Source organism: Corvus cornix, chromosome 3 (genome assembly GCF_000738735.6).
Source record: "Corvus cornix cornix isolate S_Up_H32 chromosome 3, ASM73873v5, whole genome shotgun sequence".
In the NCBI taxonomy this organism is placed as follows: Eukaryota; Metazoa; Chordata; class Aves; order Passeriformes; family Corvidae; genus Corvus; species Corvus cornix.
Genome location: NC_047056.1, coordinates 112,881,113 through 112,903,060, shown reverse-complemented (window position 1 = coordinate 112,903,060; position 21,948 = coordinate 112,881,113). Strand labels below are relative to the sequence as shown.

General features: G+C 44.8%; 1 protein-coding gene across 3 annotated transcripts in view; it reads left to right on the top strand.

Moving 5' to 3' along the window:
• MSRA (methionine sulfoxide reductase A) overlaps nucleotides 1–21,948 on the top strand; it is a 237,702-nt gene that overhangs the window by 149,988 nt on the left and 65,766 nt on the right. For all 3 annotated transcript variants that reach the window (XM_019293053.1, XM_010411390.3, XM_010411391.3), the window contains exon 5: nucleotides 4,995–5,101. In XM_019293053.1, coding sequence (XP_019148598.1) covers nucleotides 4,995–5,101 — 107 coding nt within the window. The remainder of the gene's footprint in view (nucleotides 1–4,994; nucleotides 5,102–21,948) is intronic.

Here is a 21,948-nt window from a genome sequence, read left to right as displayed (position 1 = left end):
TGTTTGGAGCTCCAAATGCCCTCATCTTCCCTGGTTCTCCAGAGACAAGAGCTTACAACGACAGCCCAGTGCTCACACAGGGTTTGGGCTGTTGGGTTTTGGACTTTTTTACATTTTGGCACCACACAACCGTATCCAAACCCCACATATTTTTGTCTTTTGCCAGAGAGGTGCAAATTATCTGCTTTCCTCTCAGTTCTAAAATCAGCCTGTCTATCAAAGCATCTCTTTGACAGGAGATTTTCTGGCTGTTTCCAGCAGATCAGCCAATTTTCTTTGTCTCAGGCATCACCAGTAAGTGCCAGGCTGTTACCTCAAGGGTCTGTTTGTTCCTGTTCCTGCTGGATGTGTTCCTGATCACCTGGTCAGGGACACAGGATTTGCCCTTTCCAGTCTCTGTCTTGCCCCACTGATACTACTAAAGTAGAGCTGGATGGGAAAAATTTCTTCATGAAAAATGTTGTCCAGCCCTGGCACAGCTGCCCAGGGCAGTGCTGGAGTCCCTATCCCTGGAGGGATTTAAAAGCCATGTGGATGTGGCATTTGGGGACATGGGTCAATGGTGGCCTTGACAGCACTGGGTGATGGTTGAACTGGATGATCTCAGAGGGCTTTTCCACCCTCAGTGATTCTGTGATTCCTCAGGGTTAATACATTTTCTCACCAACTTTAATAAAGAACCTGTTGATCATCTCAATCTTGAATGAAAAGGAGGTTCAGTTCCTACTGACAGATTTCCCTATTATCCTTGAGGAAAAGATTGATCTCCTGGAGCTGCCCTAAAAACTATCTCTAAATGGGCACATTTTGCACAGAGAATGACTTTGAGACATCTCACAAAACAGTTGTAGATACAACCAGCGTTTCCCAGTAAAATCCAGCTGCTCTGAAGATGTTCAGCTGATGCTCTTAGGAGTTATTCCTTCTTCCAGTTAAGAGTTTAAGCACAGATACATTGTGGAATTTTTAAAGAGCCCAGCAGAGGTTGTTTTTTATTCAGTAAATATTTCTTTCTTTTGAAGACAGGACTGTTAAGCTCAATCATCCCACCACAGTTGTTTAGTAAATTGAATTTCTTGTCTTGTTTGCTACTTGTTGAGCTGTGAATCTCAGCAAGTCAGACTTGCCAGAGGGTTTAAAAAATCACTGATGGACCCTTGAGATGTTTGTCCATGTGAGGTTCATTGAAAATAACAACAGCAACAGTGGCACTGGGCCATGTTTGTATATATGGAATTTATTCTGTTATCTCATACTCTTAGGGGCTTAGGTAATGTATTAGCTCCATATTGCAGGGGATTTAGGTACAAAATAATTTAAACAACAAGTGAAAAGAAAGGAAAATTTGGGTTTGATCACTGGTCACATTAAAGCTACACTTTGGGGAAATACTTACAGTATCTGTTCAGTCCTTTTCAATGCTGGTGGGTGGTTTAACAGCCCAAGCCAACATTTGGGTTGGAGGAGTATTATTTTTCTTCTTTTTTCCATATCCTGAGTTCTTTCACTCAGAGTTTGAATTGAGACGCAGGAGATCAAGAATTCTTGTTCGGACTTCGTTGTTTATTATGTCTTATCAGTAATACAGCTGCACCGTGAGTGCCTCTTTGTTGGCAGGGTGGAAAATGGCTGTAAGTTTTAATTTTCAAAGCTTTTTAAAGTCTAAACTAACCAATTATGAGATATGTTTTTACTTACAACCCTCTTACTAGCTTTTCATGTTCTGCAGTGCAGAACTTTTGACCCAATGACAGAACATTCACATTTGTGAAGGAAAAGGAAGAAGACATAAATCCATACCCCAAATCCTCCATATTGTAACCTATTATTACCAATATCTCCTAAACCTAATTTTCTACATTTCTACATATTTCACCCACTGATATAACTTCTAATTACACAGCAACAACCTCAGTGTTACCACACAATTTAGGAAGCTTTTCCCAGGGTTTTGGATCAAATACAGTGTGTTTCTGAGGATCACTGCCTCCCAGCACTGACAGGCTGAAATTCTCAGAACCCAGGGTTCCAACAGAGGAGGGGCTGCTGTTATCACACATCTGACTCCTCCTTAACTTCACCCTTTAGTCGTTGGCGTGGTAAAACTCTTGGAATTTTGCTGTCTTGGGCTGATCCCCAGCATGGGCAGCAGGGGAGGGGGGGATTCTGCCCCTCTGACCAGCTCAGGTGAGATCCCACCTGCGGGGCTGCTCCAGCCCTGGGGCCAACAGCAGAAGGACGTGGAACTGCTGGAGAGAGTCCAGAGGAGGCCACAGAGATGTCCCAAGGGCTGGAGCCCCTCTGCTCTGGAGATGGGATGGGAGAGCTGGGGGTGTTCACCTGGAGAAGAGAAGGATCCAGGGAGACCTCAGAGCCCCTTCCAGTGCCTAAAGGGGCTCCAGGAGAGCTGGAGAGGGACCTGGGACAAGGGATGGAGGGACAGGACACAGGGAATGGCTTCCCACTGCCAGAGGGCAGGGGTGGATGGAATATGGGGAAGGAATTGTTGGCTGTGAGGGTGGTGAGGCCCTGGCCCAGGTTTCCCAGAGAAGCTGTGGCTGCCCCTGGATCCCTGGGAGTGTCCAAGGCCAGGTTGGATGGGGCTTGGAGCAACCTGGGATAGTGGGAGGTGTCCCTGCCCATGGCAGGGGGTGGAACTGGACAGTCTTTAAATTCCCATCCCACCCAAACTGTTTTATGATTCTATGAAAATGTAAATCCTCAATTTGAAGCCCTCAGGAATGGAATGTGGCTTTAGGTGCATTGTTCAAGGGAGAAATGCTCTTTGCTGCTTGAATGTTGTCTTATTTCCCACCCAGATTTTGGATACTTTGGCTTTCAATCGTCCTTCCAAGTTAAACAACTTTGGCAAAACTGAAGAGCGTCATTTCTCTGTTTTTTTTCCCTCTACAAATGTATTTTAATTTAGAGTCAGTTGTCCTCTTAACCTTCTCTTCAACAAATTAATTAAGCTGACTGACTCCCTGATAGTATGTCATGGTGGCACATGCAGATATTAAATAATCTGATTTTCTCACTCAGAGCACTGTGCACGTGAGCTCATACCAAACTTACATTCCTAAATTCATGCTGGAAAGCAGCACCCTCTGTAGTGATCCTCCATTCAGAGAGATTTTTGTAATCTCCTCCCTAGTTGGTTGTTAAATAGTTTGTTAAGCAATAACTAGATTTGTAAAATGTTAATGCTTAAATTCAAACCTCAATCAGCATTAACATATCTTGGCAAAACTAAAGCTTTCCTGGCCTGTCCTCATTTTATGCCAAACTGGTTTTACCAGAGCTCCTTTCCACCCTGGAAGAGCTTCCAAAGGGATGAGCAAAATATCCTCTGGTGGCACTCGACACTATTAAGTATTGATGAAGAACATTTTTGTTGTTTTTGTTATAATAATACATTTTAACAGCTAAAAAATAACCTAAATTATCAGAAAACTCCATAAAATGTTTTGGAATCAGATTCTTTCATGTAACTGTTGGTCATCGAATGGAGTTTCCATCCTAATACATATTTTAAGATGCTTCTGTGTATTGTTGTTCATAAATATTTCAGGCAGTTTTTGTTTGTTTATTGTGCGCTACTTTAAATCATTTTTTTGTTGCCTTGGTGAGTCCAAGAGGGATAAATCCATGATTTAATGAGGAGTAGTGAGTTGATGGTATCTTTTCCCTCCAGTACCACAGGCTCTTTCTCCACCCTCTGACCTTGGCCAGGGGGGTATCAGGACATCCATTTCCTTTTCCATTTCATCTCCACAATCCTGAGAGTTGATGGGAATCCTCAGAGTGTCTTCTTCAGCCTGATGGAAGCCACGAGACAAATCCTGATGATATCCAATTTGTCTTGGATTGCAGCTGTTTGGGAGGACTCTGTTTAAGAAACTCCAGCTTTTTCACTCCCCCAAGTTCATTCGCACCACCAGACAAACTCAAAATTAACACATTTTATTCCAGCAAAGCAAAAAGTTGTGTTCTTGAATGCAAAATTGGGAACAAGGTGGGAAAAGCGGGGACAGCAAAGCTGCCAATGCAGCTGCAGAAGTGCGTGTCCAGAAAATTCTTGATGCTGAAGCTGCTCTGAGGCTGTTGTTTGACTTTATGGAATGATCCACAGCAAAGCTGGCTCACTGCTGCTGGAGAGAATGGGAATGGGAAGGGGAATGGGAAGGGGAATGAGAGGCAGCAGTGGCTTCCCAGGATTGCAGTGCCAAATCAGAGCTGGGCTGGTCACCTGAGGGGACAGTTGTCATCTCTCTGCTTTGACCCAGTGTTTTGTAGTTTTGTAGGTGGAATCCATCTCATATATTTCAAATTTGTACATGAACAACTTCATGCAAGTCTTTTGAAGGGGTTACATGTATCAGCAGAAATATCACAAAATCCTGGTGCCGAAATTGCCCATGCACCCTGGCCTTGAACACCTCCAGGGGTGGGGAGTCCACAACCTCTCTGGGCAGCCTGCTACAAAAACAACAATTTTTCTCCAAAGGTATTTGGAAAAATTATAAGTACTTGGTGAAATAAACATTTTTTTGTAACCATTTGCATGGTTCAAAATCAGTTTTTTTAAGAGTGCCTTGATTACAGTGACTGCAGCTTAATTATTTAAGATTAGACATCTTTATCTGACTATTGTGTGATGGAACAAAACTGTAAAATGCTCATATTTCATTTTCATGACATTTAAGCGGAGATACCAGCATTGAATCCCTTCAGGACTCTTTAACCAAAGAAAATACCTGGATTTCCTAAAAATACCTGCTGAGTGTGCATGGAAGAGACTGTGCTAATCCAACTGTGTGGAACATCCTGAATTTCGTGGGAGGTGTCCCATGGCAGGGGGTTGGAATGAGATGAGCTTTAAGGTCTCTCCCAGGCCAGCCCATCCTGGGATTGTGTGAAATGTGGGTGTACTGAACTTCTCCCAGCACCCAGGGAGGGAGGGAGGCTGATCCCACTGTGTTCTCTCCCCCCAGGGATGCGGCAGGGGAACGATGTTGGCACTCAGTATCGCTCGGCCATCTACACCTTCTCCCAGGAACAGATGGAGGCTGCCCTGAGATCCAAGGAAGAATATCAAAAGGTAACACTGGGCAGGGGGTGGAATGGCTTCGCCTGTGAGCACGAGGTCAAAGATGTCACCAGTTAACACAAAATCACTCCTTGTGCTGGGCACTCCCCATGCTGCTGTTGCAGCTCCTCAGTCCAATGCCCAACTTGCTCATAGTTGCTTTAAATTCCAGCTTTTAGGAATTTGTTTTTCATGTGAGTCATTTTATAACCATGCAGAAAGAAAAACAGTTCCCTTTTAGACATATTTTGAGTCTCTTCTACAGATTTTTTATTTAATGTGGGTTTACCAGAACAGAAGTCGGTGGTCTTAAAGCTATTCAAGCTTCTCTGGACCCCGACCCCTGAAGGGTGTCCTCAAAATCCCAGATCCAAGAGTTCCTGTACATTCCTGATCAATAATTGAGCTTGATAACTCAGGATCACCCACCTGCTGCTTATGAGGTGCTTCTATCAAGCCATTCCACAAATGTCTTGGATGAGATGTGACAGCCTGTGACTTACTGAGAGTATTTGTTGTGACACAAGGGTTTGTGTGAGAGAAGATCAACCAATTCCCTTTCTGTACACAGAATTTTTCCCTATTTTCCAGAGAAGATGGATTCTGTCTCTTCATTGCCACGTTATTATTTAACTAAAGGCAGAGAGATTAGTATCCTGCAGTGTTGTTGCACTGTGGTTGCTGCCCAGTGCGCCTGTCAATGCAAAATCCAGATTCTGCAGCAGAAAAATAGAAATTATTATCATTTATATGAAAAAACCCACTCACCTGGGACATCAGGGCAGTAAACTTAAGTACTACTAAAATAATGTCAGTGTTCATCTGTTTAATTATTTAATTATACAATGACCTCAGTGGTGTTATGTTAAAGAACCAGGAGTTTTGGTGTATATTTGGTGCTAAAAGTAAAAAACTCTTTTTACATCAGCCAAAAGGTCCCGAAAGGCAGCAGTTTGGTTTTCACCAATGTGGGTATGACTGGGTTGAGCTCTGGGTGAGCTCCTAGGACTGGTGGCTGTGTGCAGTTGGAATTATTTTGAGTGCAAAGAGGTGCTCAGAACTGCAGGTAAGTGATTTCCAGATCTGATACCTGTGCATGTAAATGAAGTTCTCAGTGACTTAAATTTTTTCTGATGGGGATAAGTCAGTCTTGCAGGTGTTTATCTGGTGGTTTTGGAAGATATTTATCATTCAAAACTTCTTTTTACTCATTATTTACCTTAGATCCACTGCTTTTCCAAATTCCTTTTATTCCTTTCTTTTAGCATCTGCTGACCAACATCACCCTGCAAATCTTACAGCTTTAATTTGCTTTCCCAACTCTATTATCCTCTGCCGTTATTTGTCATTAAATAAATACTGACATGAAAGCAAAATTGCCATGTGTGAGATTGCAATATGATATTACAGAAATTTCCATCATCAAATAGATTTCCTTAATGGCACCATTTAAAATTTACCTACTTTGAAAAGTGTGTGTAATTAGTACATTTGTATAATTAGGCACAACTGTAAGTGAGCACATGTAGAGTTTGTTTTTGCACTGAAGTGGGGAAGGAAGGGACCGTGTTGCCAGCTAAGGAAACCCAGCAAATATGCACTGAAATTCCTTAGGGATGTGTGTTTCCCATGTATTATTAACAACAATATCTCCAATATTATCTACTGGGGTATTGCAGGAGCGGTGGAATGGTTGTGTGGGAAACACACTGAGCAAACAATTTGTTCAGGAATCCCTTTTCATATTAAATGCTGTGCATTCCATTATTTTAATGTAAATGTAATACAGCCACTTTCCTTATTATGGCAGCAATTTAAAATAAATATCAAGCTTTTCTGGCAGTGACACATGCCAGATAATCATGGATAAAAATGTGGGAATGGCACAATTTTTCTGTGATAAGTAGTGGCGCCTGCAGCAAGGGAGGAAGGACTAACAAATATTACAATAACTGCAGTGTGCATGGGTGACTCCAGAGTTTTTTGGCACTGCAAAAGAAGGAAAAACCCCCAAAATGTCATTTATTTTTTGTTCATTGAATAATTGTGCATGTGCTCTTAGATGTGTTTTGAGCTGAGGGCCTGGAAGAGCCTTAAAAATGGCCTTCAACCAGAAAATGATGGGTTTGCTAGATGAGGTTTCCCAACTGGCTCCTGGTGTCCAGGGAAGGGACCGGAGCTGGGGAAGGGGCTGGAGCCCCAGGAGAGGCTGAGGGAGCTGGGAAAGGGGCTCAGCCTGGAGCAAAGGAGGCTCCGGGGGGACCTTGTGGCTCTGCACAACTCCCTGACAGGAGGGGGCAGCCAGGGGGGTCGGGCTCTGCTTAGAGGGAACAGGGACAGGATGAGAGGAAATGGCCTCAGGCTGTGCCAGGGGAGGGTCAGGTTGGATATTGGGAAAAATTCCTTCATGAAAAGGGTGATCAGGCATTGGAATGAGTTTCCCAGGGCAGTGGTGGATTCCCCATCCCTGGAGGGATTTAAAAGCCATGTGGATGTGGCACTGGGGAACATGGATCAGCGGTGGCCTTGGAGTGCTGGGGGATGGTTGGACTGGATGATCTCAGAGAGCTTTTCCAACCTCGGTGATGCTGGGATTCAATTTTAAGTGACAATAATCAGATTTATTACCAGGCTGTGAGTGAGACCCTTGATGTGCCCCGAGCCCAGGTATCCTGCAAGGTCACATCTATTTCAACTTGTGGAACTTGTTGCTGATTCCTGCAGCTGCTTTGAGAGCTGAGAAGTGGCAGTAGAGCACTAAGTTCACATCGAGCTGTGGGGCTGGAGCTGCTGAGGGAGCTGAGTGCAGGAGTCAGAGTCAGCTACTGGTGACAGAGACTGTAACACAATAGAGCTGCTGCTAAAGGGTGACACAAGGGAAGTGTAATCAGAGAAACGTCAAATGAGGGCCAGGCCTTGGTGAAATCACTGTGAATGAGCTGTTCCAGCAGTTTTGCCCGAAGCTGAGGTTTTTTAATACAGGTGAACCTGAGGTTACTCAATTTTCAAGACAGTTGCTCTGCTGGGTTTGGTTTTCAAATGAATTATCAAGGCAGTTGTAATCCAAAGAGTGAAATCAAGGGGGGAAGAAGTTTATTTTTTTTTCAGAATCAGACCTTGCAGTTGTTTTTTTCAAGCACTAGCACTAGCTTTTAATGCTCCAAGAATACACTGAGTGCCTCCCCTCCATGGAATCACAGAACAGTTTGAGTTGGAAGGTGCCCTAAAGATCATCCCATTCCACCCCCTGCCATGGGCAGGGACACTTTCCACTGTCCCAGGGTGCTCCAAGCCCCGTCCAGCCTGGCCTTGGACACTTCCAGGGATCCAGGGGCAGCCACAGCTTCTCTGGGCACCCTGTGCCAGGGCCTCCCCACCCTCACAGCCAGGAATTCCTTCCCAATATCCCATCTATCCCTGCCCTCTGGCACTGGGAAGCCATTCCCTGTGTCCTGTCCCTCCATCCCTTGTTCCAAGTTCCTCTCCAGCTCTCCTGGAGGCCCTTTAGGCACTGGAAGGGGCTCTGAGGTCTCCCTGGATCCTTCTCTTCTCCCGATGAATGCCCCCAGCTCTCCCAGCCTGGCTCCAGAGCAGAGATTTTGGATGGATGTGTTCCATGGAATAAGGGAGGCAACGAATTAGCACTGGCCAGCAGAAGGTGCAACAACCCCTGCAGTTCAGCACTTTAGCAGACACTGGGAAGCTTCCATCAGCTTTCTGTGGGATGATGTGGGAATGAACCAGCAAAACCCTCAGGTGCAAAAATAAGAACTGAATACGAAGCTCTTAGGGAAAAGAGATTGAAAAGCTGGAGTTTCCAGAAGCATTCCAAAAGCAATGAGCTTTGGAAGTGGAGGTGAAGTGGTCAGGATTGTATTTGTCAAAGCTGGAGGAAGGGCTGTTTACAGACCTCTGGGATCGGCAGTTCTGAGTGGTTAATTCCATGAAGGAATGCCTGGCGGCGGGAATTCACAACCTTCATCTGTGTTTTTATCTGACGTGCTGTGTGAATTTGGAGCAGGCTTTGCCTGGGAGATGGTTTTTCATGTGATTTTTGTCTGGGAGAAGTTAAATAGCTCTTTTAAAATGAGATTGTTTTTATTAAAGCAATACAATAGTCAATAAAAAAATAACACCTGCTTACTCCTCTTCAAATTATGTCTAATTCAGAGCTTTATGTGTCAAATTATCTCTGCTTCACTCTGCTGTGAATGGCAACAACTTGATTCCTGATTGATGGTGGTGGCTCTTGTGGAGACAAGCATAGCTGATCTGATAAGCTGAGCCATTCTCTGGTTTGTAATCACTTCTCTGTGCTGCAGAGATACCCTTTGTGTGTTCATCCCTCTCGGAGAAAGCTGCATTTGGCTACGGATGAGGAGGTTTTGTGTGAGCAGTTGTGAACTCTTTTCATGTTACTGTAAATGCAGAAAATTTGACTTTGTCACTCCGAGAAAATTTGGGCACCTCACGGCAGGAAAATCTCTCAAAACTAATCCTAATCCATTTCTTGATGACAGTGGCAGCAAGATAAAAGCATTAATGGCATGAACTTAGGATGAACTTGTGGATGTGTTTACCCGGACTTCAGCAAGGCCTTTGACACCATCTCCCATGGCTTATTCCTGGAAAATCCAGCAGCCCATGGCCTGGGCAGGTTCCCTCTGTGCTGGGTTTAGAACTGGTGATGGCTGGGCACAGGGAGTGCTGGGGAATGATTCTGCACTTGGGTGACAACAGCCCTCTGCAGCTCCAGGCTGGGGCAGAGGGGCTGGAAAAGGCCCTGGGGATGCTGGTGACAGCGGCTGGGCATGAGCCAGGTGTGCCCAGGTGGGCAAGGGGCCAGTGGCACCTGGGCTGTGCCAGCTCTGGGGTCACCAAGCAGGGCCAGGGCAGTGCCCATCCCCTGTGCTGGCTCTGCTGGGGCACCTCCAGTGCTGGGAGCAGCTCTGGGACCCTCCTGACAGGAGAGACCTTGAGAGGCTGGAGAATGTCCGGGGAAGGGAACGGAGCTGGGGAAGGGGCTCAGCCTGGAGAAAAGGAGGCTCAGGGGACCTTGTGGCTCTGCACAATTCCCTGACAAGAGGGGGCAGCCAGGGGGAGGATCGGGCTCTGCTCCCAGGGAACAGGGACAGGATGAGAGGAAATGGCCTCAAGTTGTGCCAGGGGAGGGTCAGGTTGGACATCAGGAGGAATTTCTTTGTGGAAAAGGTGATTAGATGTTGGAAGGGGCTTCCCAGGGAGGTGGTGGATTCCTTAAAGCCCATTTTATTCCAGCCCCTGCCATGGTCAGGGACACCTTCCACTATCCCAGGTTGCTCCAAGCCCCGTCTAACCTGGCCTTGGACACTTCCAGGGATGGGCATTCCCTGAGGTAGAGAAGTGTCACCATCCCGTGTGGAGTGCATCCTGCTACTATCCCTGTTCCCCAGGAATGCAGCACATGGTGCTTATTTTTATAAATGCTGAAAAAGGCAAGATTTTTTTTTTAATAGCTTTCAGTTCTGCATTTATTGTCTTCACTTGACAAAGGCCGGGCATTTGTCCTGGCCCTTTGACTGTTGCAAATTCAGCTGATCCTGCATTTGGAATTAGAACCAGGAACAGCAGGATGAAACCATATTTTGTATTTTGCAATCATTTTTTCATCTGGGAGGTCATGGAGGTCACCGAAGGAGCCGTTTGCTTTATTGCACTGGGAATGTGAAGTTTATATTGGACATTTAAACTAATGCTAGAAATTGCCCTGTAATAAACTAATGTAAATATCAAATGGATTTGACTCCAAGAGTGGGTTGTAAATAAAACATTTCCTGCTTTGTGTGGCTTGCCCTCTTCAGCTTGCCATTAATGTAAAAACACGCTGGATTTGTGTAGACATCCCATTTTCATGTCCTTAGGCAGATGAATTCTCAGTCTCTGGGGCAGATCTCCATGTCGCTTCAGAAAATGAAGATTTAAAGGGCTGAGCTGTTGTTTGAGGGGTCCTACCCTGTGTGACCTGGCCTCCAGCTGGGCACAGCTCTCCCGTGGGTCCCGGGTCATCCCAGTGCCAAGGAAAAGCAGCGGAATGTGCACTGATGCCAACACAGAGGTTAAATCCCTTCCCATCAGCCTGGAAATGTTCTCTCACATAGTTCAGTGGCATCTGGGATCCTTCTGAAGGGCTTGTAGTCCAGGCTTTTGAGTTTCTTGTTCTTGATTATTATGCATCTGTTACAGTGCTCTGAAAGTGTCAGAAGCACATTAAATGTCAGGTGCATAAATGTGATAATGATTTTAATAATGGTGGTTTAAGTGTACACAGGATTTATAGGGAACAGGATGGAACTCCTTCTCTTCAGGAAGCTCTCAAGGAGTTTAGTTTAACTGAGAGATTAGTTATGGGGAGGACAGGATAAAATCAAAAAAGGTCAAGGTAAAAGGAAGATGATGGTCATTAGCTGGTGCTGGTTAAAGACAACCCTTAAAACTGAGCTAAGCAAAAATTTCCAAGAAATAAACCTGAGGAATCATCTCCAGATGTGTTCAGTGTCATTATGTGTGAAAATGTTGGGTCTTAATTCTGCTCTGCCCTTTGGATCCGTCCATGCCCAGGTGAAGGATAAGGTTTGTAGTGGAACTCTCTGTGTGGACTGAGAGGAGGAGAGAGATTGGCCTGGTTTGAGGTTTCCATACAAATTTAAAAAATCAGGAAAAAGCCTTTTTAAAGTGACATGTGCATTTTTAATGAGCCATGGGAGCATTACTTCTGCTCTCCAAACAGTTTGTTTATCCCTAGTGCAGAGCTGTGAGATCGAAGAACACTCCTCAAACCTCGTTTTCTCAGGGACAGAAGTGTGCCTGAGCCAGGATTCAAATGAATACTCATGGAACACTTTCCCATTGTTTATCCAACTCTGAAATACAAAGCAAAAAATGTGTCTGAGCCTGATGACACTTCAGGAAGTTCTGAGCTTCACAAAGCTCTCATGTGAAAATGACAGATACTCAACATTTGTAAAATATCCTGCTCAGGCCTCTGAATATGGACATAGGAGGGCCCACTTTAACACTCAGGTCCCCATGATTTGTTAACCAGATGGTTGATAACCAATTGTATTGACAATTCATCCCTGCTGAAGTTGTTTTCCAGCTGATGTTACCATTTGCTTAAATAACACTCAAGATTCCCTCACAGGACCCAGTGCAGATCATCCATAAACTGTAAATCCAGAGAAACGATAAAATTCTGGCCCAGGAGTTTGGTTCCTTGCAGTATTTTTGTTGCCCAAAGAACTGTCATAGGATTGTGTGTATTATTTTCTGTTTGAGGTGTGCCACTCCATCAAAGAGACCTCTCAGCTTTGGGGAAAACAAGTCAATACTTCCTGGAAGGAAAAATCAGAGGATGCTTTAGGCAGCAACGTTGTCATGTCTGCTTTGATCTTGTGATCTTTTTTCATCAAGATTTTTTTCTCCTTTATTGACTTCCACAGATCTCTTGTAGACTGGTCTTTCCTTTTGTTTTGTCATGGAATCATGGAATCCCTGAATGGTTTGGTTCAGAAGGGAGCTTAAAGCCCATCCCATTCCCACCCCTGCCATGGACAGGGACACCTCCCACTAGCCCAGGTTGCTTCAAGCCCCGTCCAGCCTGGCCTTGGACACTTCCAGGGATCCAGGGGCAGCCACAGCTGCTCTGGGCACCCTGGGCCAGGGCCTCCCCACCCTCACAGGCAAGAATCTTCTATCATTTGGTCTTGTCCCACATCCTTTTCTTCCTAGTTCCACATTTTCCAAGTCTTCAGATTTTCCACTTTTTTTTCTCAGGCCTGTGTTTCTGAAAAACCTTCCTTTTTTTTTTTTATCCTTGCAGACAAAGACAAACTTGTATTTTTTCTAGCTGACTTTTATTAGGTGTCATTTACTCACTGGGTCTGAAAGTAAATCCAACTACCCAACATAAGGTGGACAAAATATATTCCCTCTTCCTGCTGCCTAAAGCATCCTGAGATACCTCCTATGGCAGGAGCATGGATTTATGTGCAGGAAGAGTCACAAAGGCTGGGAAATCACCTTCAGTGAATCCCTGCTTCCAGCCCCAGTATTAAATCCAGTATTTAATCCTGACCTTTCCCCGAGCAAGCAGCTTCCTAAGGATTTCTGGGGTTGATGTATTTCCATTGTGGCTGCTCCTTTCTCCTGTGCTTTGATTATTTTTAGTTGGCTCCATTAAACCAGGTCTTTTTCAAGTGTTAAAGGAGTTGTGTTTAAGGTGTGCACAGGAGGAAAACTGTTTTACACATCAAGAACCTTTGTGAGGTGGTGGGGAAGGGCAGGAGGAAGAGCTGTATCCAGACAATGGGTGAAGGTGGAATTTTGGATTTTTTCAGGCGAGGAATGGAGGCAATTTGGGATTTAACTCCATTCCAATGATCTCAGTGGTCCAGGGCAGTAACTCCGACCGTCACGTGATCTCCCAGTTGTACCAGCACTAATTTTAAAATTATTTCTAAGCCTTGATTGCTGCAATTCACAACGATTCTGGTGAAAGTCCATCTTAATCCAGTTTACATTCCCTATATCAATACCATTTTTCCTCTTCTTTTTTTAATTAAAACAATTATATAATACTTAATCAAACACAGAATGCTCACGGCGTTGGATCTGCAAATTTTCCCGTGTCAGCTGAACTTATGATGGCATCAAAGACAGATGTTGAGTTTATATTTGACCTGTTTTCTAGAAAAACATTGATTGGCACCAATTACATTCTTTATCATTTGAATGTCTGTTCTTTTTTGGGGATGGTGGTTTTGTTTGTTTTGGGGTTTTTTTTGTTTTTTTGTTTTTACCCACATACAAATTGGACCAGTGTTGTCTTAACTTGTCCCCTTTGAAGTGCTGCAGGGAACTGGTGCTCATTCCCTCTTCTAAAATTTTCAATATTAGTCCTGTACTGATTATGTAAAACCCACATTTTCTTCAAAAAGCTGAAAAATTTGACAAATTTGGGTTTATTGGCCAGTGCTTCATGCTGAAGGACACCCAAACTTCAAGATTTTTATACTCCTTAAAAATACCATTCCAGAGGGTCTTTTTAATATGGAGAACACAATATTTAAATTTATATATATTTATTAAATATTTAATAAATACAGTTGTATTTATCACAAATGGCTGAGTGACTCTCCTAGAAATTTAGAAAACTCAGTTTTCTCCAGCAGTGACAACTTTCAGCCCAAACCATGAAGTTTGGTGGAGATTAAAACACCCAAAGAAAAATTCTGGAAAAAAAAAAGAGGAGTTGGAAAATTGCAGCGAGGGTTTGTAGCATCCCTCCTCCTTCTCCACACACACACACACAAATGTGCACTTTTAACACCATCATCATTTTATTTTCTGTAATATTTTTTATTTTTATCTCAATCAGCTAATTATATCCTGGGTGGTGATTTTTCATCCAGCTCTTCTTGCTGTTATATGTAAGTGGCTGCTTTTTTATGTGCCAACAATCCTAGGAAATATATTTCCCCATTATCCCGTGATATATTATTATAGGAAAAACCTTCATTGCGAAATTAGGGGATTTTCCAGGGCTGGAGAAATCCTGATTTCTTTCATTGCCCTCTAGTGGGCTCGAGCTCTTCTGCAAGGGCAGGGAATGAGGAGCTTTCCCTTTCTCTTTGTGCCACACAAACCATCAGGTTTTGTATAATTTCAGTTATTTGTCCATATTTGTGTGATTTCTAGAGCACCATTTCATGGATCAGATACAGCAGAATTATCCTGCTGGGGTTTGTGAATTACGACAAAAAAGAGATTCTGTGCTTTTCATATTTTGCTGGGGAAAGCAGGAGATGGGCATTACCCAGATGAACATTCCCCAAGTGAGTTTTGGGAGTGACACTCGTAGATGTTGGGCTGGCATTGGAATATTTGCAGTCTGGAGAAGCAGATAATAGGTTTTTATAATTTTCTGCTGTCGTAGCTGTGTCAAATTGTGAATTCATCCCACAGTCCAGCTGAAGGAGGGCTTGGCAAACCTTCCATCCCATTTATTTGTGGTAGAGTCCTAGAGTAGCTTGGGTTAGAAGGGACTTTAAGGATCATTTAGTCCCACCCCTTGCTATGGGCAGGAACACCTTCCACTAGCCCAGGTTGCTCCAAGCCCCGTCCAACCTGGCCTTGGACACTTTCAGGGATCCAGGGGCAGCCCCAGCTGCTCTGGGCACCCTGTGCCAGGGCCTCCCCACCCTCACAGCCAGGAATTCCTTCCCAACATCCCATCCATCCCTGCCCTCTGGCAGTGGGAAGCTCCTTGTTCTGTCCCTCCAGGCCCTTGAGGCAAAGAGAATAATTTTGAACAGTAAGATCAAAGGAAGTCAAACACGGCTCCAGACTGGTTGTTATTATTTTTTATTTTGAATTAGCAAACAATTTACAAATGTATAGCATATCATAATGTGTTATGGCTTGCTAGTCTTAAAATACGAGTGACTTTTTGATGTAAAATCCCTGTTTAATATATGTTGGCTTCATACAATGTCATATTTCTGCACTATCCTGGAGAGAGAGGGAGGGAAAAAGCTCTAAAGGGCATTTTGGAAATGACAGCATAATTCTGTCTCAGATACTTGGTTTAGGTCAGGCATTAATTTACATCATGAGAAAATCACGGTGTTCATTAGAGAACAAAGCACAAGGGAGTCAAGCACCTGTGCAAGAGGCAAAAGCAGGTTTGTTTAGAGTCACAGAATCATGGGATTGTTTAGTTTGGAAAAGATCATCCAGTCCAACTGTTCCCCCAGCACTGCCAAGGCCAGCACTGAGCCGTGTCCCCCAGTGCCACATCCACACGGCTTTTAAACCCCTCCAGGGATGGGGACTCCAGCACTGCCCTGGGCAGCTGTGCCAGGGCTGGACAACTTTTTTGGGAAAGAAATTATTCCTAATATCCGATCTAAACCTCCTTGGCACAACCTGAGGCCATTTCCTCTTTTCCTGTGTGATGGAATCACCATCCACAAACAATGGTTGTGTATCCACTGATGTGATGGGTGTTGCATTTGCTGCCTTCCAGTGCATTGGAATCTCCCTGGTTTGCCAGGATGTTGAGAAACAATGGAAGGCGGCTGGGGGAGTGCTTCGGGCAGCTCCTTCAGCACCTTTGGCTGGATCCCATCCGACCCCATGGGCTTGTCTTAGTGGTGTAGCAGGTTGACAACCACCTTGGATTATGGGATTCATTCTGCTCCCTGTTTCTGTCTGAAGAACAACTGGTCTGACTGTTAAAGACTGAGGCAAAGAAGGCATTAAGTACCTCCACCTGCTCCTCATCCTTTGCTGTTCCTTTCCCCCTGCACCCAGCAAAGGATGGAGATTTGCACATCCGTGTTGGCGATGTGCATTGAGAGCGGCAGGGGAAAAAATCCTGCAGCTTTGCACTTTCCTTCAGGAATGACTCACTCCCTCTGGTGGGAACATTTCATTCGGAACGTGTGATGCTGCTTTCCCTCCTCCTCCTGTATCCACCCCCTTCCCCACATTCCCATTCCTGCTGCTCTGTGTCTGACATCTGCTCTGTGTGCTGCAGAGCGGCACTTTGGTTTCTATGGTAGCTGCTGTAGCCACTGGACCCATGGACTGGGAGGGAGAGGAGGAAAAAAATGCTCCAAGTGTCCAGATTCGGGTGCAGGTTCAATCTCCCTTGGCCAGAGGGCTGGGATGTGTTGGGAGAGGGTGTCCCAAGGGTAGGTCACTCCCATGGCCAGCAGCTGCCAGGACATTCCAGGGTCCTTTCCTTTCTCGTCCAGTGAAAAGGGCCTGCAAGACAGCAGTGAAGTGGAGGGTGTGAAGAGCAGCAGGTTTTGGGTTTGGTTGAACTTCACGTTTCTTTTTGTCTTGTTTAGGTCTTCAGTTTGCAGGGAACTCTCCTTGGCTTCTGCCTTTAAGATGGTGAAAATGCAGATGCCAGACCTAAGATATTGTAATTAAGTGTCTATTTATAACAGAGTTTATCATTAGAATTATCATGTCATTTTTTAAACAAGGGAGGATAATGCCTATTCACAATCTACACCTGTAGCTGTTGATTGTTTTATTTTTAAAATTATTTTAAACACAGTTCTTTGATTTGTTCTGGCTCTGAATTCATTAAGAAGCCTGATTTAGCATCCTGCCACATTGTCTGGGGCTTCTTCACTCCTCCATCCCCTCAGGTACAAACACCAGGATTCTGAGCTGGCTCACTTCAGCTAAAAGGGAGTTGACTGAAATATAGAGCCCACTTCTTCATGTTTAAACATTCTTTATAGAATTGAATCAGAATAAGGATTTTGCAACAATTCCTTCATGGAAATGTCCAGCCCTGACACAGCTGCTCAGGGTATCCCCATCCCTGGAGGGATTTAAAAGCCGTGTGGATGTGGCATTTGGGGACATGGCTCAGTGGTGACCTTGGCAGTGCTGGGATGGTTGGACTCAGTGATCTCCAAGGGCTTTTCCAACCTTAATGATTCTGTGGTTCCATAATGTTATTATGTCACACCATTGCAAAGATAAATCTATTTTAGAGCAGTTTTTTCATGGGAAACAATGCCAGTGGGAGCTGGGTTCCGCAAATTCATAATGAACTTGGTAAATCACAAAATCATGGGATGGTTTGGGTTGGAAGGGACCTTAAAGATCATCTTGTTCCAACCCCTGCTATGGGCAGGGACACCTGGGAGAGGACCGGTTGTCAGGGTTGAAGACTGTGCCTCCCATACCCGTGTGTGGTGTGTGGACACACGGATGATCCTGAGCTCTGACACATCTCCAGAGAGACAGGTCCTGCCTGAGTGAGGGGAATTTAGTGCTGGATGTACTTTAGAGAACTCTGAAGAGCTCTCTTTATGACAGATGAACAAGTCCTTTTCTTTTATTTCTTTTCATTGAAAAATGGTTTTTATTCCATTTCCTGTAATCCTTGGAATTTCAGGATGCTAAGGCCAAGTGTTTTTTCTTATGTGAAGAATATTTTACATCTTCAGCATTCCTGCTGTACTTTGTATGATTCTATTATCCAGCTGTGTTTGCACCTTGCATCTTTCTTTTCATTCCATTTTGTCACTTATTCCCATTTAATCCTATATAATCTTTCCTGGAGTCTTTATCAGCAAGACAGACCTCAGATCCCCTCAGCCTAAGTAGTTGTCAATGACGTGATGAATCCTCTAAAATCAGTTTGAGTCTGGTGTCTCTGGAGCTCTGGTGCTGTTCTAAAATAGCCCAAATGGGATTTTTTTATGGAAAAATATGGCAAGTTGGATTTTTTATGGAAGACTATGGCACAAGAAGAGCCTTTACCACAATCCTTAGTATTTATGGTTGTCTCCCAACTTTAAGGTGCTGCTTGTCTCCCTGTTTTACCCTCAGTCTTGCTTGTGTTCCCATCTGTTGTATGGACCCTCTTCCATTTGCCTGGAAATCCCAGCCACCTTTAAGGACATTTCATTTCTATTTATCATTAGCAGTCCTTATAAACACCTTTTTTTCCTTTTTGTTCCCCTTTTTGCCTGTGAGCAGAAAGGCTTTACAGCCTCTAAACTGACTCAACTCTGACTTGAATCCCTTGAGGTGCCACACTGGGTAGATCACATGCAGAATCACGGAATCATTTTAGGTGGGAAAAGGCCTCCAACATCATCAGTTCCAACCTTTAAATCCTACCCGTGCCTTCTAAATGTAGCCAAAAAATAAAGTTAGATCTCTTTAAAAGATGATAAAGTTATCTGGGTCCTCCCCCTCACAGAATCATTGAGGATGGAAGAGACCTTCTAGGTCATTGAGTCCAGCCTGTGACCGATCTCCAATTTGTCACCCAGCCCAGAGCACTGAGTGCCACGTCCAGGCCTTCCTTGGACACCTCCAGGATGGCTCCCTGGGCAGCCCCTTCCAATGTTAAACAACCCTTTCCGTGATGAAATTCCTCCTGATGTCCCACTGGACATCATGGAGGGGCACGGTAGATTCCACCTGGTTTCCATTATCCCATAATGGTGCATAATTGCCATAGCCTCAACTGAAAATTATATTTTTTGGAACTAAGATCATCCCACCTTTTCCATTATTTGGCTCTTTTGCACCAGTTATTTGTTTTTCTTTCTTGAGCTTAGTTTATGACTTATGTGTCTAGGTATGGATGAATGTTAGAAGATAATATTAAAAAGGGGATCAGCATGTCGCAATGATCTATTAAATAGTGTAATTCATCATTGTGCAGAGGCCATCATTAATTTAATTTGTTTAATTAAAATAGCCCATTAAAATGGATTTAGTTACTGGCACCAAACCACTGCTGGCTTCCTTTTTGTTACTGGGACATTTTATTATACAAAGTCTCACCAAATTCAACGTTTTGCTAATTGAGTCAGTGGTTCAATTTGAAATTAGTGTTGCTGGGAAGGAGAAACAAATCAAATAGAGAACCTCATTAGCATTTAGGACTTAAAACAGGGGGTTTCCTTATTTCCCTTTTAGTGGCTGTGAGCAGGAGGTCAGGTTGTTCTGTGAACATTAAAAAATGTCATCCCCCGACCTGCTGTTTGCCTGACAGTGCCTCGTGTTTATCCTGACAGGAAGAAGCAAACAAAACAAAATGAAAAGGTAATGAGGTAGAGCACAGAGGGGATGGGAAATCTTCCCCTCAGAAAGCTCTGCAATGTTTATTAATGCTGCTGGGTCAATGGAAAAATGCAGCCTGCAAAAAAAAAAAAAAAAAAGCCATGGAGTGTTTTTCCATTTCAACTTGTCCTTTTGGAATTTGCCCATGGTAGAAGAGACAAAAATGAAATAATTCCATCTCTGAACATAAAAGCACATAATATATTGTGGTCAACAGGTTTCACTTCTAATGTGGTTTTGTAACATCATGCACGGAGTGGAGAAAGTCCAGTTTTACCCTTTCAGTAAAGTCTTTATTGTTAAGAATTACCTTAGAATCATGGAATGATTTAGATTGGAAGGGACATTAAAGCTCGTCCCATTCCACTCCCTGCCATGGGCAGGGACACCTCCCACTAGCCCAGGTTGCTCCAAACCCCATCCAACCCGGCCTTAGACACTGCCAGGGATCCAGGGGCAGCCACAGCTTCTCTGGGCCTCACCACTGTCACAGCCAACAATTCCTTCCCAATATCCCATCCATCCCTGTCCTCTGGCACTGGGAAGCCATTCCCTGTGTCCTGTCCCTCCATCCCTTGTCCCAAGTCCCTCTCCAGCTCTCCTGGAGCCCCTTTAGGCACTGGAAGGGGCTCTGAGATCTCCCTGGAGCCTTCTTTCCTCCAGGTGAACACCCCCAGCTCTCCCAGCCTGGCTCCAGAGCAGAAGGGCTCCAGCCTTTGGAGCATCTCCATGGCCTCCTCTGGACTCTCTCCAGCAGCTCCATCATAGCCCTCACCTTCCCGCTGGCTTTTCTTTCCTCCTCCCTTGCTGTTCACATTCTTCTTTCTCCTGCCATCTTCCCTCTTTGGTTGACTTTGTGGGGCCTTGAAGTAAAACCCCCAAAGCTTTTGTTCTCTACAAAACCCCAGTATGTGCCTGTGCTCTGGCCTGGCTGTTCCACCCTGGATGAGCTGCTCCAGTTTCTAAAACCTGAAGACAAATGTCTGAGGGCTTGGTAATTCTGTAGGAGATGGTAGAGGAAAAATTTGGTTGCCTGATGTAGCACCTGGTGCGATTTGTGACTCTTCAGACATTTGTGTGGGGCTGTGTAGGGTGAAAGAATGTGGAGGAGGTCTGCAGGCTTCTGGGTCAGTGGAAGGAGATCAGAGCGAATCTGAATTTGGGCAACTGAATCCAACCTCCAGTTTACCGGCAGATCCCTCTGCTGTAGGATCATGCACAACTGGGTCATGGAGTGAGCTACAGTTATTTGCCCCCAGTTTGGGCTGTTTTAGTCTCTGTTACAGATCCAGGTGGAAACCAGGCTGACCATGCTGTGCTAAGCCTGGCCTGGCCTGGGCCCAGGTGCTGCCTTGCCCTGTGCACCCTCCTCAGCTGTTGGAGTGGTCACTGATGGTTTCAGCCTTGTGTCACTTAGGAGCTCTAAAGCCCAGGAGAGGTCTGAGGGTGACAAGGGGACAGTTCCCAAGAGGCAGTTCCAGCAGGACTGGACCCTTGGGAACAGCAGGGTCTGGCTGCTTGGACGTGAGCCCAGCTGCTCATCTGGACCACAGTGACTGATGGATGACTCAGCACACTTGGTTTCCCAGGATGAATGAAGCCATTCCACAGAATTACTTCCAGGAATGAGAAGGACTTACACTGGCTCCTTGGATTGCGATGAAATCAAGGAATACTCCTACATAACTCACCTCGTGCAGATGGATGTCGTCATGCCTGCTGAGAAAATTGATGGAATATTTGGCAAAAACCCCATAACTTTCTCTGGAGATTTTCAATTATCTAAGCAGACAAGGACCATTGGATGGGGCTTACAGCAACCTGGGCTAGTAGAAGGTGCCCCTGCCCATGGCAGGGAAGTTGGACCAGAAGAGCTTTAAAGGTCCATCGCAACTCAAACCATTCTGTGGTTCTGTGACCTGGGGACCCTTCTGGGTGGCACTGTGAACTGTGGTGGCCGACTGACCAGTGGTACAAGGGACAGAGGGCATTCTTGGTAAGACAGTCTCTGGTGCCAAAGACTTACTGGTTATGGTGAGGGAAAGAAGCCTCACCCAGAATGCCTTGTTTGGTTATGGTAATGTACCCCAGTTCAGCTTCCCCAGTTGGCTCCTGGTGTTAGCCACACCTCTGTACTTAAGCCTGAGCTGTCACATGCTTGGGGTCATTGGCCTCTGGAAACCTTCACAAGTTGTAGCAGTAAACTGCTT